Source organism: Pogoniulus pusillus, chromosome 42 (assembly GCF_015220805.1).
Source record: "Pogoniulus pusillus isolate bPogPus1 chromosome 42, bPogPus1.pri, whole genome shotgun sequence".
Classification (NCBI taxonomy): Eukaryota; Metazoa; Chordata; class Aves; order Piciformes; family Lybiidae; genus Pogoniulus; species Pogoniulus pusillus.
This window is the reverse complement of record NC_087305.1, coordinates 5,034,687-5,051,021: the sequence shown is the minus strand read 5'-3', so window position 1 is coordinate 5,051,021 and position 16,335 is coordinate 5,034,687. Positions and strand designations below refer to the sequence as shown.

The following is a 16,335-nucleotide window of genomic DNA, read 5'->3' as shown; positions in this document are numbered from 1 at the left end:
TCCTGCTGAGCTTCTCCTCCAGCAGCACCCCCAAGTGCCTCTCCTCAGGGCTGCTCTCCAGCCTGGCACTGCCCAGCCTGGAGTTGTGCTTGGCATTGCCCCCACCCCAATGCAGGAGGACAGAAGGGAATCACCTCCCTTGTCCTGCTGGCCACACTTCTGCTGCAGCCCAGGCTCTGCTTGGCTTCCTGGGCTGTGAGTGCTCCTTGAAGTCCACACTTCCAACTCTGCCAACTCTCTTACTCTACAAACCAACACCAAGCTCCTACCTGCCCCCACTCTTTGCCAACCTTCTCTACCCTCCAGTGTAATTAAGGCAGTGTTAATAAAGGGGGGCTGCAGCCCTGGGTGTCCCTCCCAAGCAGCTTGGCCAACCTGAGTCACCAGCTGTAAGCTGACATTGTAGTTTATCCTTTGGGGTGGGTTGTTTTTGGGGGGGGGGGGTGGTGGTGTGAGGTTGTTTTGTGCTGGAGAACTTCCTGTTTATGGTTCTCTGGTGGCTGTAATTGGAGGTGGTTAACCCTTTGCAGCTCCCCTGGCAGCAGTGAATCACACTCCCAAAACAAACCTTTGCCTGGCTGTGTAATTAACCCTGTGCCCAGTGCCAGGCTCTGTGGTGCCTTACAGGAAGAAAGGGACAGGAAAGAAAAGAACTAAAGAGAGGATTTTGTTGGGAGTTTTGTCTGTTTGGGGTTTTTTTTGGGGGGGGCTCTTTGTGTTTTCCTCCTTGGTTCAAATATAACTCTCAAATGAGGCAACTCCCTGACCCTCCCTGGCTGAAGCTCACCCACAGCCCAGGTGCTGTCATCTGCACCTTTTTGGAAGTGATGGCATCAAGTTTGAGCTGGGAAAAGAGCAGAGTGAGAGTGGAGATGAGGGAGAAATGCTCAGCAGGGAGGGTGGGGAGACTCTGGCAAAGGATGCCCAGGGAGGTTGTGGGTGCTAGGAGGAGGGGAAATGGCTCTGAGCTGGGAGAGAGGAGACTGAGAGTGGAGGTGAAGGAGGAATTCTTAGCAGTGAGGATGGGGAGACTGGCAAAGGGTGCCCAGGGAGGTTGTGGGTGCTAGGAGGAGGGGAAATGGCTTTGAGTTGGGAGAGAGGAGACTGAGAGTGGAGATGAAGAAGGAATTCTTAGCAGTGAGGATGGGGAGACTCTGGCAGAGGTGGCCCAGGGAGGTTGTGGATGTTAGGATAAGGGAAAATGGCTCTGAGCTGGGAGAGGGGAGACTCAGAGTGGAGATGAGGAAGGAATTCTTAGCACTGAGGGTGGGGAGACTCTGGCACAGGTGGCCCAAGCAGGTTGTGGGTGCCAGGAGGAGGGGAAATGGCTCTGAGCTGGGAGAGGGGAGACTGAGTGGAGATGAGGATGGAATTCCTGAGAGTGAGGATGGGAGGCTGGGTGCTAGGTTGGGCTGGGTGAGCTTGGAGCTCTCTGCCACCCTGCTTGGTTCTGTGATTCTATGATCCTCTCCCCTACCATGAGGAGGGAAGGAAAACCTCTGCCAGGTACTTTCTCCCAGAACAAAAGAAAGTCACTGGAGCCCTTCAGGAGGCTGCAAACACTCTCTGAAGCAGCAAATCTCTCTATTAGCATGGGGATGGCAGTTGGCTAATTATGACTGTCTGAGTAAGGCCTCTCCAAACTAACCCCACACGAGCCAGGTCTGTACACCAATTACTCCTTTTTTGCTGCTGTTTTCCAACTGGAACCAATCTTGCTGGGCTCTCAAGCTTTGCTTTTTAACATGGTTATGTGGAAGGGGCGGGGGGGGAATGATGGAGGAGGAGGAGGAGGGGGAAGAAAAGCAGCAAGGAAGAAGCTAAGAGGCAGGGATCTGATCCCAGCTTTTACAAACCAAATGGCTCCCCCCTGGTGCTTCGAGCTGCTTCTGTCCCACTGGGAGCTGGTGGCCCCCAGGCTGCAAAATGGGGACACAGACCCAAGAGACACACACAGCTTGTGCCTGGCACAGCAATGACCACTTGTTTGAGAAGGAAGAGGCTCTGGGTGCTCAGAAACCCTGCTGGGGATGAGCAAAGGGGTTGGAGAGAGATGGGTCAGCACCTGGTGGTACAGCACCCTTAGCATCACAGAAGGGCAGGGGTTGGAAGGGACCCTCTGGAGATCATCGAGTTCCCAACCCCCTCCCTCTGCCAAGGGAAGGTCACCGAGGGGAGGTCACACAGGAGGACATCCAGGTGGGTTTGGAAGCTCTCCAGAGAGCTCCACCACCTCTCTGGGCAGCCTGCTCCAGGCCTCAGTCGAGCTTCAATTACAGAAGTTGCTCCTCATGTTCAGGTGGAACTTCTGAGGGTCAAGTCTGGGCCTGCTGCCCCTTGTCCTGGCCCTGGGCACCACTGAGCAAAGCCTGGCCCCATGCTCCTGACACTCACTCTTGAAGGACTGACCAGCATGGAGCACATCTCCTCTAGGGCTTTTCTCTGCCAGACTAACCAGCCCCAGGTCCCTCAGCAGAGATGTTCCAGTCCCCCCAGCACCTCTGCAGCCCTTTGCTGTCCCCTCTCCAGCAAATCTCTGCCCTTCCTGACCCAGGGAACCCAGCACTAGACAATGCTCCAGCTGTGGCCTCACCAGGGCAGAGCAGAGGGGGAGAAGAACCAACCTTGACCTTCTGGCCACGCTCTCCTGGCTGCACCCCGGGGAGACCCTCCTGGGGCCAGGGCTCTGAGGGCAGAGCAGAATCAGTGCAGGCTTCTGCTGCTGTTGTTGTGCTCTCTGCTTTCTGCTGAGCGAGAGAAAAGCTGGGGCTGTGCTTGGGGTGTGAAATCCCTTGAAATCCCTGTTCCTGAAGAGCATGGAGCTGAGTCACAGCCAGAACCTTCCCACCCCTGTCCCCCGCTGCGCCGCGGGGCTGGGGAGAGAAGCATCTCCAGCCCCCCCCCAACCTCCACCCCTGACAGCAAGGGAGAGGTCATGGGGAGCTGGGGAAAGTGGTGAGGTTTGGCTGGGAGGGAGGAGAGTGAAGCACTGCAGGCAGGGGGGTGGGAAGAGCTTAAAAGTAATTGGGGGGAGGGGGGAAAGAAGGGAGAAAAAGAGAAGTGTGGGTGGAGAGAATCCTGCAAGCTCCTACTTGGGGATGCTGAGGAACCCCAGGGAGGGGAAGGTGGGAGAAGCTGTGGCTCATTTTCTCTGAAGTTTCCCCAGCAATGTCATCTATTTACTTGGCTTTTCCATCTGCAAACCCAGGGCCACACACACCAAAGCAGCTTCGTTTGCTCCTCTGGATGCACAGGAGACTTGCAAACAAAGCTCGGAGGCAGGGGTGGGAATAGAGCTCCACGAGGTCTGCAGGGAGATGGAGATTCAAATGTGGAGCTCCTGGCACCCACCAGCCCCCTGCAACCATGGCAGAAAGGCTCCAGGGCTGCTGATTTAGGGAGGTGATGACCCTTGGAGATCAAAACCTGGCTCCATCCCGAGGCTTGAGCAGGAGGAGGGGAAGCTGAGGAGGCTGGAAAGGCAGAATGTGCCCAGGGGAGGAAGAATCAAGACTCAGGATCAGAGGGAATGGAACACAGCTGGAAATGGGGAGATTGAGAGGTGAGGAAGAAGTTGTCCAGCATGAGGGTGGTGAGAGCCTGGCAGGGGCTGCCCAGGGAGGTGGTGGAAGCCTCATCCCTGGAGGTGTCTCAGGTCAGGCTGGCTGAGGCTTTGAGTGACCTGTGCTGGTAGGAGGTGTCCCTGCCCATGGCAGGGGGGTTGGAACTGGATGAGCTTTCAGGTCCCTTCCAACCTACCCAATCCATGAATCCCTTTGGAACTGGATGAGCTTTCAGGTCCCTTCCAACCTACCCAATCCATGAATCCCTTTGGAACTGGATGAGCTTTCAGGTCCCTTCCAACCTACCCAATCCATGAATCCCTTTGGAACTGGATGAGCTTTCAGGTCCCTTCCAACCTACCCAATCCATGAATCCCTTTGGAACTGGAAGAGCTTTCAGGTCCCTCCCAACCCAAACCCATTCTGGGATTCTGTGAATTTCCAACAGATTTAGGAGAAGTGATGCCAAGTCCCTGGCAAGCAACCAAAGGCTCTGCTGCAGGAGGTGGTGGACACAGGGAGCTGCTGGCCTCAGTGTGGTTCCAAAGTGGTGGTGACAACCAGCTCAGCTTGGTGACACCAGCAGCACCAGCCCAGCAGCTCAGCTGCTGGTTTGTGCCCTCTTCCTGTGGAAAGTTTCAGCCTTGGGTTCTTGTAGTTGCCAGAGAGCCCAGTCTGGATTCCTGCCAGAAATCCAGGAGGATTTTTTCACTCCTTTCCATTTCCAACCCAAGTAAAACCCATCTCAATTCTTTCCCCAGAAACCAACCTCTCCCTGCTCACAGCCAGGCCAACACTCAGCCCCCTGCACTCCCAGGGGTGATTCCAACCTCCCCCCACCCCAGGCTGCTCTTCCCAAGGATTGTGGCTCCTGGCACACAAAGGGCCTCCACAAAGCCATCCTCTTCTCCTTGATCCTAAGCTGAGCTCCCAAATCTCTCCCAAGATCTCCTAAGCTACCCCCAAAACTTCCCCCTGGGGCACTCAGGGGATGTTTCCCAAACCCTCCTCTGCTCCAGGTTCTTCCCTTCAGCCAAGGCTTTGCTCCTGCACTGGGACAGGACTGGGCTGGAGGTGACACTGCAGTCGCTGCTGACAGGGAGAGATCAGAGTGTTCCTGCAAACATCCTCAGGAAGGTTGGGAGCATCCCAAGGAAGGATGCCAAGCTGGAAGTAATAAACCTTCCCTTTCTCCTTGCTATTATCAGTAGATTTGAGGGAGCATCTCTGTGGCCAGAGGCTGCTTCTCCTTCCTGGGCCTTCTGCTCTCAGGGAAGCATTGCTGCAAGAGGTCACAGTTGGGAAAGAAGCTTCCCAGGAGGATATGGTCCAGAAGAGGCCACAAAGATGATGACAGGGCCTGTCCTAAGGGGACAAGGAGAGAGAATTTGGGCTGTTCAGTCTGGAGAAGAGAAGGCTCCAGGGATACCTTAGAGCTGCATCTCACTACTTGAAGGGGACCTAGAGGAAGGCTGGGGAGGGGCTGTTTAGAAAGGCTGGGGGCGATAGGATGAGGGGGCTGAAACTGGAGCAGGAGAGATCAGCACATCAGGAAGAAGTTCTGCACAATGAGGGTGGTGAAACACTGGAACAGGCTGCCCAGGGAGGTGGAGACATTCAAGATCAGCCTCAACATGGCCCTGGGCAGCCTGCTCCAGTCGGAGGTGTCCCTGCTACCCGCAGAGGCGTTGGCCAAGATGGGCTTTGAGGGTCCCTTTCATCCCAACGCACTCTGTCAATCTGTGACACGGGAAAAGCAGAGCACCATGGAAGTTGAAGGCCAGCTGGGACCACCAGGAGCAGCTGCTGAAGCAGGACTAATTATCTCATTAGTGCTTCCCAGTCCTAACAAGTGCTGCAGGCAGCGTGGCCAGGGGAGCGCAGCAGAGGCAGCGCGGCCGAGGCTGCGCACGTGGACCCCCGAGCCTCAGGACCTGGAACTTGCTCAAAAGCTTCACCCCCCCAGAAAATAAAAGCTGCAAATCCACATGGGCAAGCTTGGAGCTAAAGGCACAGAGATGCCAAGCCCTGCCCAGGTGAGAAAGGCAGGAAGGCAGACAGGGGTTAGCAACCAATCCCCAGCATGGCTTTGGATGCTTCGCTGTGCTACGGCGTGGCCATGGAAACAGCATGCACCGTCCCACCCGGCTCCCCCCCTCCTGCCTTGCAGGAACTCATAGCAACAGCTCCAAACACAGCATCAAGGCAAGAGGAGGGGAAAAAAAAACCCACATAAAAGTATAAAAAATAAAGGAGGAAAAAATGATTCCAATGGATCACAAACAGCTTCTGTCGAGGGAGACTCCGAGCCAAAGCCTGCTCTTGGGTTCTCGCTTCGGGGAGAGAGGCAAGAGGGGGAGGTCATGGGGTGGGGAGAGGAGCAATGCAGGGATGTGATCCCTCGGGAATCAACTTCTCCATCCCCACACGTTCATCTTTTTTCTCCTTGTGGATTTGGGTCAGGTTGGGAGGAGGGGAAAAGGAAACAACTTCCTTACCCAACTCCCATCCCCTCCGCACCTCGCGGAGAAAGCCGAAGCCTGGTGGCGGCGTTAAGCAAATCGAAAGGAATAATGTCAGAAGCTACTCTTCCCACCCCATTCCATGATGAGCATGACATAAAGAAAGGGGGGGGGGGGAAAAAAAGGAGAAGAAGAAGAAAAGTATCAAATGAAGAAAAAAAAAAAAACCCAACCTAAAAATGATATTTTACTCACCCATCAAAAGAAAATTACTCACGCCAGGCGCGTGGGCGAGCAGAGTTTTGCAAGGGCTGTTTTAGGCCCTGAGTGTGCTACAAAAATATCCATTTTTAAGCATGGTTGTGAAACTCTGCTCCTGGGTTTGGTGGGGTTTGGGTGGGTTTTTTTTTAGGGGGGGGTTGGGTTTTTTGGGTTTTTTTTTTGGCTACCTGTAGAAAAAAAACGAAGTAAATTACTGATAGGTACCCAAGGGCTTTGAGTGCGCTGCCAGAGGAGCCCTGCTGGGCTCTGCCACCTCACAGCCTGGAATGTGCTGATGGCACCAAGCTGTGTGGTGCAGCAGAAAGGTTGGAGGGGAGAGATCCAGCCAGAGGCACCTGGGCAGGCTGCAGAGGTGGGCACAAGTCAGCCCCATGAGGTTCGATGAGACCAAGTGCAAAGTCCTGTGGCTGGGTCGGGGCAATGCCAAGCACAACTCCAGGCTGGGCAGTGCCAGGCTGGAGAGCAGCCCTGAGGAGAGGCACTTGGGGATGCTGCTGGAGGAGAAGCTCAGCAGGAGCCAGCAGTGTGCACTTGCAGCCCAGAGAGCCGAGCAGAGCCTGGGCTGCAGCAGCAGCAGTGTGGCCAGCAGGGCCAGGGAGGGGATTCTGCCCCTCTGCTATGCACCAAGGGGCTGCTGTCTGGCCTGCTGAGGTGCTGCTCAGCTCACCAAGGTGCTGCCCTGCTCACCAAGGGCACACAGCAGTGAGGCTTTGCTGTGGTAACACCTCTGGGATGCCCAAACCACCTTCCACGGGTGCCACGTGTGGCAATGCCAGGCAGGGAGGTGTTTTGGGAGCTGCTGGCACCTGGCTCACCACTTTGGTATCCAGTTGCTTCATCCCATCTAATTTTATCCCTTGCACATCTCCAAGTCCTGGTATCACTGAAACCCAAAGAGAAGGGGGAGCATTGCCACTGCCCAGCCCAGGGGCTGGGACAAACATCACCATTGATTCAGTGGAGAGCAAACAGCCCCTTGGGTTGTCTTTGCACCACACCTGGCCCCAGCTCAGCCCCAAAAGGTGGCAAACAAGATGAATAACCAACAAACCTCCTCTGAGGTGGGCTGCAGCAAACCCACCTCTGCCTGCCACCCCCCCATGCTCTTGTCAGGAGGCATCAACCCTTCTTCCTGAGACAGGGAGCCTCGACTTCATCCTCCTCCTCTCCTTCACCTCCATCCCCAAACACTCAGAAGCACAGAATCATGGACAGGTTTGCTGACAGAGGCTGGTGAGACACTGGCACAGGTTATCCAGGGATGCCCCCTCCCTGGAGGTGTTCAAGGCCAGGCTGGATGAAGCCTTGAGCAACCTGGGCAGGTGGGAGGTGTCCCTGCCCATGGCAGGGGGGGGTTGGCACTGGATGAGCTTTGAGATCCCTTCCAACCCAACCCATTATGTGAGCTACAAAACGTTCAAGAGACCCCAATCCCTGAGGTAAAACCTAAAAGGAAGCCACCAAGCTCTGCCAAGCTTTGGAAAACATCTCCACAGCCCAGGCAAGGCTGCTTCCCAAAACAAGCCTACTCCTGCTCTAAATAAAGCTTAGCCTAGAAAGACAGCACAGCTTAGTTGCCTAGGTGCAGGAGCTGGGAATTTGGGAGCTTCCCAGAACCATGGAACAGCTCAGCTCCCAAAGCACCTCCGAGATCATCTGCTCCATCCTCCCTGCCACGGGCAGGGACACCTCTCACTTAGACTTGGTTGTCCAAAACATCATCCAGCACCTCCAGGGAGAAGGCATCCACAGTCTCTCTGGGCAAGCTGAGTCTCAGCACCCTTATGCCAGCCTCTGTGCCCAGCAGCTTGATCTTTGCTCTCTGGGGCAGAGTTTTGCAGGTCCTGCTACATCACATCGACTGCTGCTGAGGGGAAGCAAAGGCTTCACCACGCTCACTTCAACCAGGAGTCTGCAGCCTGCCTGCCAGCAGCCTCCCTTCCACCCTGGCATCTCCAAGGATCTCTCCCAGGCACTCTCAAGAAATGAATTCAGGTACAGAAGCAAAACTGCAGGCAGAGTTTTAATGCTGCTCTCCCATCCTGGACAGAGCCAAGGATCATCCTGGCTGCAGTGAGTGCAGCCCAGACACAACCCTCCAGCCATGGGCACTGCACCACCTCCCTGGGCAGCCCATTCCAGTGCCAATCACTCTCTCTGACAACAGCTTCCTCCTCACCTCCAGCCTCAACCTGCCCTGACACAGCTTCAGCCTCTGGCCCCTGCTTCTGTTGCTGGCTGCCTGGCAGCAGAGCCCAACCCCACCTGGCTACAGCCTCCCTGCAGGCAGCTGCAGGCAGCAATCAGCTCTGCCCTCAGCCTCCTCTGCTGCAGGCTGCACCCCCCCAGCTCCCTCAGCCTCTCCTCACAGGGCTGTGCTCCAGGCCCCTCCCCAGCCTTGCTGCCCTGCTCTGGGCACCTTCCAGCACCTCAACATCTTTCTGCAATGGAGGAGCCCAGAACTGGACACAGCACTGCAGGGGTGGCCTGAGCAGTGCTGAGCACAGGGGCAGAAGCAGCTCCCTTGTCCTGCTGCCCACACTGCTCCTCAGCCAGCCCAGGATGCCATTGGCTCTGCTACCCACCTGGGCACACTGCTGCCTCCTCTGCAGCTCCTCTCTGCCAGCACCCCCAGGGCCCTCTCTGCCTGCCTGCTCTCAGCCACTCTGGCTCCAGCCTGGAGCTGCTTGGGGTTGCTGTGGCCAAAGTGCAGAACTCTGCACTTGGCATTGTTCAAATCTCATCCCATTGTCCTCTGCCCACCCATGCAGCCTGGCCAGGTCCCTCTGCAGGGCTCTCCTACCCTCCAGAGGTGGCACTTGGGGACAAGGGAGCAGCCTCAGTGCCGGATGTGCTTGGCTGTGGCATCTGAGCAGCAGGACACGACCCTGGCACCCTGTGCTGGCGTCACCCTGCAGCGTGGCGCACGTCAGCCCCCGCCCGCGCTGACCTTGGCACCCCCACCGTGAATGGGACGATTCTTCTGGGCCGGGTGGCTGCGTGAGGGAGCAGCAGGGAGGGCTGGCAGGGGGCAGGCAGGCTGAACTGAGGGCATTGTGTCCATGCCAGGGCGCCCAGGGCCCGCGGGGTGCCAGCCCCTGGCCAGCGCGCGTCAGCGGAGCCACCGCACGCCCGGGCACTGACGCTGCTGCAGGAGACAGTCACAGAGGGGTGGAACTGTTTGGGCTGGAAGAGACCTCTGAGATCATCCCCTCCAACCATTCTCTAACTCCATCGAGGCTGGGGCTAAGCCATGGCCCTCAGCATCACATCTGAAACAACTCCAGGGGTGGGGATTCAACCCCCTCCCCGGGCAGCCTGTGCCAGGCTCTGAGAGCCCTTCAGCGGAGAAGTCTCTTCTGATGCCCAACCTGGTGCAACTTGAGGCCATTTGCTCTTGTTCCTGGGCAGGAGAGACCAATCCCCACCTCACCCCAACCTCCTGCCAGGCAGTTGTAGAGTGAGGATCACAGAATCGTTAAGGCTGGAAGAGACCTTTAAGGTCATTGAGTCCAACCCTGAAGCCAGCAGCATCCCAGGGCACCACCTCAGCACCACAGCTCTCAAACCCCTCCAGGGATGGGGACTCCACCACTGCCCTGGGCAGCCTGGGCCAGGCTTTGAGAGCCTTCAAGGGGAAGAAATTGTTCCTCATGGCCAACCTGAACCTCCCCTGGTGCAACCTGAGCCTGCTTCCTCCTGCAGACTCCTTTTCTTGCTGTGAGGCTTTTTAATGCTGCTTGAAGCAGCACAGAAACTGGAGAGGGTCAAAAGTGCTGCTCCACTGGAGGTGGAGAATCAGAGAATCACAGAGCCAAGCAGGGTGGCAGAGAGCTCCAAGCTCACCCAGCCCAGCCCAGCCCCCAGCCCTGCCCAACCAACCAGACCATGGCACTCAGTGCCCCAGCCAGGCTTGGCTGCAACACCTCCAGCCATGGGCACTGCACCACCTCCCTGGGCAGCCCATTCCAGTGCCAATCACTCTCTCTGACAACAACTTCCTCCTCACCTCCAGCCTCAACCTGCCCTGACACAGCTTCAGCCTCTGTGCCCTTCTTCTGGCCCTGCCTGCCTGGCAGCAGAGCCCAACCCCACCTGGCTACAGCCTCCCTGCAGGCAGCTGCAGGCAGCAATCAGCTCTGCCCTGAGCCTCCTCTGCTGCAGGCTGCACCCCCCCAGCTCCCTCAGCCTCTCCTCACAGGGCTGTGCTCCAGGCCCCTCCCCAGCCTTGCTGCCCTGCTCTGGGCACCTTCCAGCACCTCAACATCTCTCTGCAATGGAGGAGCCCAGAACTGGACACAGCACTGCAGGGGTGGCCTGAGCAGTGCTGAGCACAGGGGCAGAAGCAGCTCCCTTGTCCTGCTGCCCACACTGCTCCTCAGCCAGCCCAGGATGCCATTGGCTCTGCTGCCCACCTGGGCACTGCTGCCTCCTCTGCAGCTCCTCTCTGCCAGCACCCCCAGGGCCCTCTCTGCCTGCCTGCTCTCAGCCACTCTGGCCCCATTCCCTTCTATCCACGTGCCCAGAGCTTGGCAATCTCGACCTGACCTCAGCAACCTGGGCAAGTCCCCCACAGCCTTCCCCCTTGACACAGGACTGCCCAGCAGGAGGACCCACACAGGGCACTCACCATTAGCTCCTGACACAATCAGTTTAGATGACTTCAGGAGGGAGCAGCCCAGCAGAGGCTCCCTGGTATCTAAGCTGTGCCCCCCCCAGCTCTGACCCAAACACACATGAAACTCTTTTTAACCAAAAAGCTTTGCTTTAATGATAGATTTTACAGCACTGCAGCCCCAGGGAGCTGCTGAGGACCCTCCTGGATATGGGAAGGGATTCAAAGGACTCAGCCTCTGCTCCCACTGCGGTCTGGGGAGGGACAAGCAGGGGACACAGGCACAGACCCAGGTAGTGCCCAGCAGTCAGCCAGGTGTGTGCCAACCGAGGGTGCTGGGCAGCCACCCCGGGGCCAGGGCCGGCAGAGCCTGAGCAGGGCTCCAGCAGCAGCAGGGCACACTCCTGGGCCTGCACGGAGGCTGAGTGTGGCTGGCACCGGGACCAGCACCGAGGCCTGCCTGAGGCTGCCACCGGAGCCAGCCCAGCCAGAACCGGAGCAGAGCTCGGCCAGCAGCAGAGCCCCCCCAGAGCCGGCCCCGAGGCCCCGCCCGGCCCGGGGAGCAGCACCGAGTCCCGCTGAGGGCCAGTACCAGGGGCACCGGGGGCACTGGGGGCACACACGGCCAGCACCAGCGTCTCTGCGGGGCCAGCAGCAAGGCCAAGCCTGCTCGAAGCCTCCCTAAGCAGCCAGCACCGCGGACCACACAGAGCCAGCGCCGAGGCCAAGCCCGGCCAGCACCGGGGCCTCTGCCGGGCCAGCACCGGGGCCTCTGCCGGGCCAGCACCGGGGCCTCTGCCGGGCCAGCACCGGGGCCTCTGCCGGGCCAGCACCGGGGCCTCTGCCGGGCCAGCACCGGGGCCTCTGCCGGGCCAGCGCCAAGGCTCACTCAGTGCCAGCTCCAGGCCCTGCTCGGGGCCCGCACCGCAGTCCAACAGGGCCGGGACCGGAGTCTCCGTTGGACCAGCACCGAGGCCAGGCCTGCCCAGGCTCGGAGCCACCCCAGGCAGCCAGCTCCATGGGCCCAGCGAGCCGGTACCGGAGCCTCCGCCACGCCAGCGCCAGGGCCAGCCAGCACCGAGGCCGAGCCCGGCCAGCACCGGAGCGCCTGCTGGGCCAGCACCGAGGCCCACTCACTGCCAGCACCCAGGCCCCGCTCGGGGCCAGCAGCAGCATCAAGCGCAGCCAGTACCGGAGCGAAGCCCGGCCCGGGCCCGGTGCCCGCAGCGAGCCGCCAGCCTCAGCAGCCCCCGCGGTGAGAAGTGCGGGCCCGGCGGGCCGGAACCGGGGGCGCTGCCGAGCTCCGGGGGAGGGGTCCCGCAGCGGGGGGGGTCTCTCGGGGGCAGGGGTCCCGCAGCAGGGGGGGTTGGGGGTCTCTCGGGGGCGGGGGTCCCGCGGCGGGGGCAGGGGTCCTGCACTCACCAGCTCATGGCTCCGCCGCCCCTCGCCGCTCCCGGAAGTGCCTCCGCACTCGCCCCGCCCCTTCCGGTAACGCCCCCCGGAGGGGGAGGAGCTTTATCCGCCGCGTGCCGCGCCGCGGGTGATGTCAGGCGGAGGGGCTGTGACGTCAGCGGCGGCGCGGCCGCACGCGGGAAGCAGAGGGAAGGCTGCGAAGGCTCCGGGGGAGACCCCCGGGGGGCAGGGCGGGAGTGGAGAAAAGGTCCCACGGGCACCGCCCCCACCCGGGACCACCCAGAGGTGGGCATGGACCACACGGGGCACCCTGGGGTGGGCATGGGCTGCATGGGGCACCCTGGGGTGGGCATGGGCTGCTCGGGGGCACCCTGGGGTGGGCATGGGCTGCACGGGGCACCCTGGGATGGGCATGGGCTGCTCGGGGGCACCCTGGGGTGGGCATGGGCTGCTCGGGGGCACCCTGGGGTGGGCATGGGCTGCACGGGGGCACCCTGGGGTGGGCATGGGCTGCTCGGGGGCACCCTGGGATGGGCATGGGCTGCACAGGGGCACCCTGGGGTGGGCATGGGCTGCTCGGGGGCACCCTGGGGTGGGCATGGGCTGCACGGGGGCACCCTGGGGTGGGCATGAGCTGCTCAGGGGCACCCTGGGGTGGGCATGGGCTGCACGGGGGCACCCTGGGGTGGGCATGAGGTGGCTGGGAGCACCCTGAGGTGGGCATGAGGTGCCCAGGACTATTCCACGGTGGGCACGGGGTGGCTGGGAGCACCCTAAAGTTGGCATGAGGTGGCTAGAAGTGCCCTATGGTGGGCATTGGGTGCCTAGGAGCACCCTAAGGTAGGTATGGGGTGGCCAAGAGCACCCTAAGGTGGGCATGGAGTGGATGGAAGTACCCTATGGTGGGCATGGGGTGCTCAGGAGCACCTTAAGGTGGGCATGAGGTGAATGGAAGTACCCTAAGGTGGGCATTGGGTGCCGAGGAGCACCCTAAGGTGGGCACGGGGTGGCTGGAAGTACCCTATGGTGTGTATGGGGTGCCCAGGAGCACCCTAAGGTAGGCATGGGATGCCCAGGAGCATCCTAGAGTGGGTGAGGACACAGGGTGGGGGTGCTTGGGAGCATTCTGGAGGTGGGCAAGCATAAGGGGTGCCAAGGAGCACCCCAGGATGGGCGAGGAGCAGGGGGGACATGCCTAGGAGCAGCCAGGGGTGGGTGAGCTGATGTGGGCTGTGCCAACAGAGGAGACCCAAGAGGAGGGCAGCACATTTGCCAGGGCAGGGGCACCCAGTCTGGGGGAGACTCCCCCCCCCCCCCAAACCCAGCTCTTGGTCTTGCCAAGTGGTGACCCAAAAACCCCAACCTGGCCTCAGCTCTGTGCCCTGCAGCCACCCCCGGAGCAGGGGTGGGGAGGGCAGGGGGGTGACAGGATGAGACAAAGACCTCCCCCCCCCAAGCTCTGGGTGCCCTCCGACCCCCATACCCCCACTGCCAGCCCAGGGGTGCCACTGTGCTGGTGCCAGCACGTGCCAGGGCACGGGGCCGAGGGGAGGAGGCCTGGGCCAGGTGCCAAGGGGGTGGCTTTAGCAATTAGCAGGTGGAGGTAAACAGGGCACTCATTAAGGGCAGGGAGGATGATGCTAAACTGGGCAGTGCCACCGACACCAGGCAGGACAGGATGAGCCAAAAAGCAGGGAGGGAGGCAGGGGGGCATAGCTGGGTGCCCAGGCTGGCACACTGCCCCCCCCACACACACACCAAGCACTGGGGTTTGTGCCAGGGTGGGCAGAAGGAGCTTGGGATTGGGTGGTGGAGAGGGGAGGTTGTGTGTGGCACTGGGGCACAGGATCACTGTGAGGGTGCTGCTGGGGGGTGGCAGAGCAAACTCCAGGAGGAGGCAGCCAGGAGGACTCTGCTGTGCCCTGGGCAGGGTGAGGAGGAGGAAGAGGAAGGACAGACTGAGGCTGGTGCCAGGATGGGTTCTGCTGGTGGTTTGCTCCTGGCTGCTGTCCCCACTGCCATGCCCTTGGGGCACCAGGGCCGTGGCTGGAGGCAGAGCTGGGCACAGGGGTCCTGCTGTCTGCTCGTCCCCAGGGAAGGGCTCTGGGAGCATCTTCCCTGGAGGCTTTGCCCTGCGTGCCCTGCATGCCCCCTGGGCATGTGCTGGGCGGGCAGGTCTGGGCCCTTTCCCTCGAACAAGAGCAGAGGTTGGAGCTGCCAGGGGCCCTTACCCGTGCCCTGGCCAGGGGGGTGTAGGAGGGAGGCAGATCCAGGAGGTGCCAGCACAGGGCTGGGTGCCGCAGGAGCCATCCAGGTCTCCTGCTGGGGCCGTGAGAGGAGGTCGAGCTGCAGGCTGAGGACGTCAGGGAGGCGACTCACCGCCAGCTGTGGCACCAACATCTGCCAGCTGCAAACCAGGAGCTGCTGGGCTGGCTCCTGGGCGCTGCCAGCACTGGGCACGGAGTCTCTCAGCTCTCGGTGCTCCTCCTGGGGAGCAGATCCAGTCCCGTCCCGCGGACAGCTCCTCCCGGCCGGCGGAGCCCTCGCAGAGCCTCTGGAGCCTCCTCGGGATGCCAGAGCCGGCGTGGAGCGGGGAGAGGCAGCGTGGGGCCGGTGCGTGGCTGGCAGAGCCCTTCCCTCCTCCCCGGAGCTCCCCGGCGCGGCGCTGGGCAGTGCCACGTTCCCATGGCAACCAAGGGCTTGGTGCGAGGTGCCGCACATGCTCCACGCCTTCTGCCACCCAAGGGTGCTCCTCACCTCTCTTCTCCCACACGAGGTGGGTCCTGCCCGGCAGGGGGCTTGTGCCCACCTGCTCAAGTGGGTCCCCAGCCTGCCACTGGGGCCACGATGCCTCCTTGGCACTCGCTGGGCTCCTTCCCTCCTCCTCCTCCTCGCCCTCAGCGAAGCAGCCCAGAGTGCTGGAGTGACGTCGGGTGGCCTCTGGCAGCCTTTGCTGTGCCACCACCTGCTTGTGCCCAGCGTCTCCAGCGCCTGCCAGAGTGAGCTACCAGTGAGAGAGAGGCACAGCCACCATCCCCGCTGGCACAGCCACCAGCACCACTGGCACAGCCACCAGCACCACTGGCACAGCCACCATCCCCACTGGCACAGCCTCCAGCACCACTGGCACAGCCACCAGCACCACTGGCACAGCCACCATCCCCACTGGCACAGCCACTGGCACCACCATCACAGCACCCTCAGAAGATGCCCCAGCAGCTGTGCCCGTGGTGACTCCGGTCCAAGGCACTGCCAGGGGACACTGCAGGGATCAGCACACAGCTGCTGAGCTCTGTGGGCACTCTGAAGTGCACCAAGGGAAGGGCATCTCTGGCACCATGGGCCTCATCTGCGTGGTCACCAAAGGTTCAAGCACAGGAGCATCCAGCTGGGCACACAGGAGCCCACCCAGCACAGTGCCCATGGGCTCTGAAGCTGACTCCTCCAACACCATGAGATGCCATCTGCAGCTGGGCCAGGTGTGCCCTGCATCATCAGGCACTGCCTGCCCCTGGCTTCTCACCCCCCAGGTTAGAGCCTCTCCAAGCCAAGAAGCTGAGTGAGGCCCCAGGGGTGGGCAGAGCTGCCCTGGCCTGGCAGGAGCAGCAGCTCCTCCGAGGCCCAAATCCAACGGCAGGGCACTTCCTGCTGGTGCTGGCACCTCCACAATCCAGGGCTGCCAAGGAAGACCACGGTGCCAACAGCAGCTTCTGGGGAAAGAGGAACCTTGAGAGATGCTCGACCACTCCAGATACTCCAGGCCAGCAGAGCTAGACCAGCATGGACCCAGAGAACCCCACAGCTCTCCAGCCTTCACCTCCAGCACCATCTCAGCTCCAGAAAAGCTTCATCACCAGGGAAGGACTGAACCATCTCAGCTCCAGCACCAAGAGCTTCATCACCAGGGAAGGACTGAACCATCTCAGCTCCAGCACCAAGAGCTTCATCACCAGGGAAGGACTGAACCATCTCAGCTCCAGCACCAACAGCTTCACCACCA

General features: G+C 60.7%; 1 protein-coding gene across 2 annotated transcripts in view; it reads right to left on the bottom strand.

Annotated features, from left to right (window-relative positions):
• The window catches only part of BIN3 (bridging integrator 3), a 50,685-nt gene extending 38,072 nt beyond the window's left edge, over window positions 1-12,613 (bottom strand). Inside the window, exon 1 of one of the 2 annotated variants that reach the window (XM_064175771.1) lies at window positions 12,345-12,613. In XM_064175771.1, the coding sequence (XP_064031841.1) occupies window positions 12,345-12,352 (8 nt within the window). In that variant the 5' untranslated portion in view covers window positions 12,353-12,613. The remainder of the gene's footprint in view (window positions 1-12,344) is intronic. The other variant, XM_064175772.1, reaches the window with a different exon arrangement.
• Window positions 12,614-16,335: the final 3,722 nt, after the last annotated feature.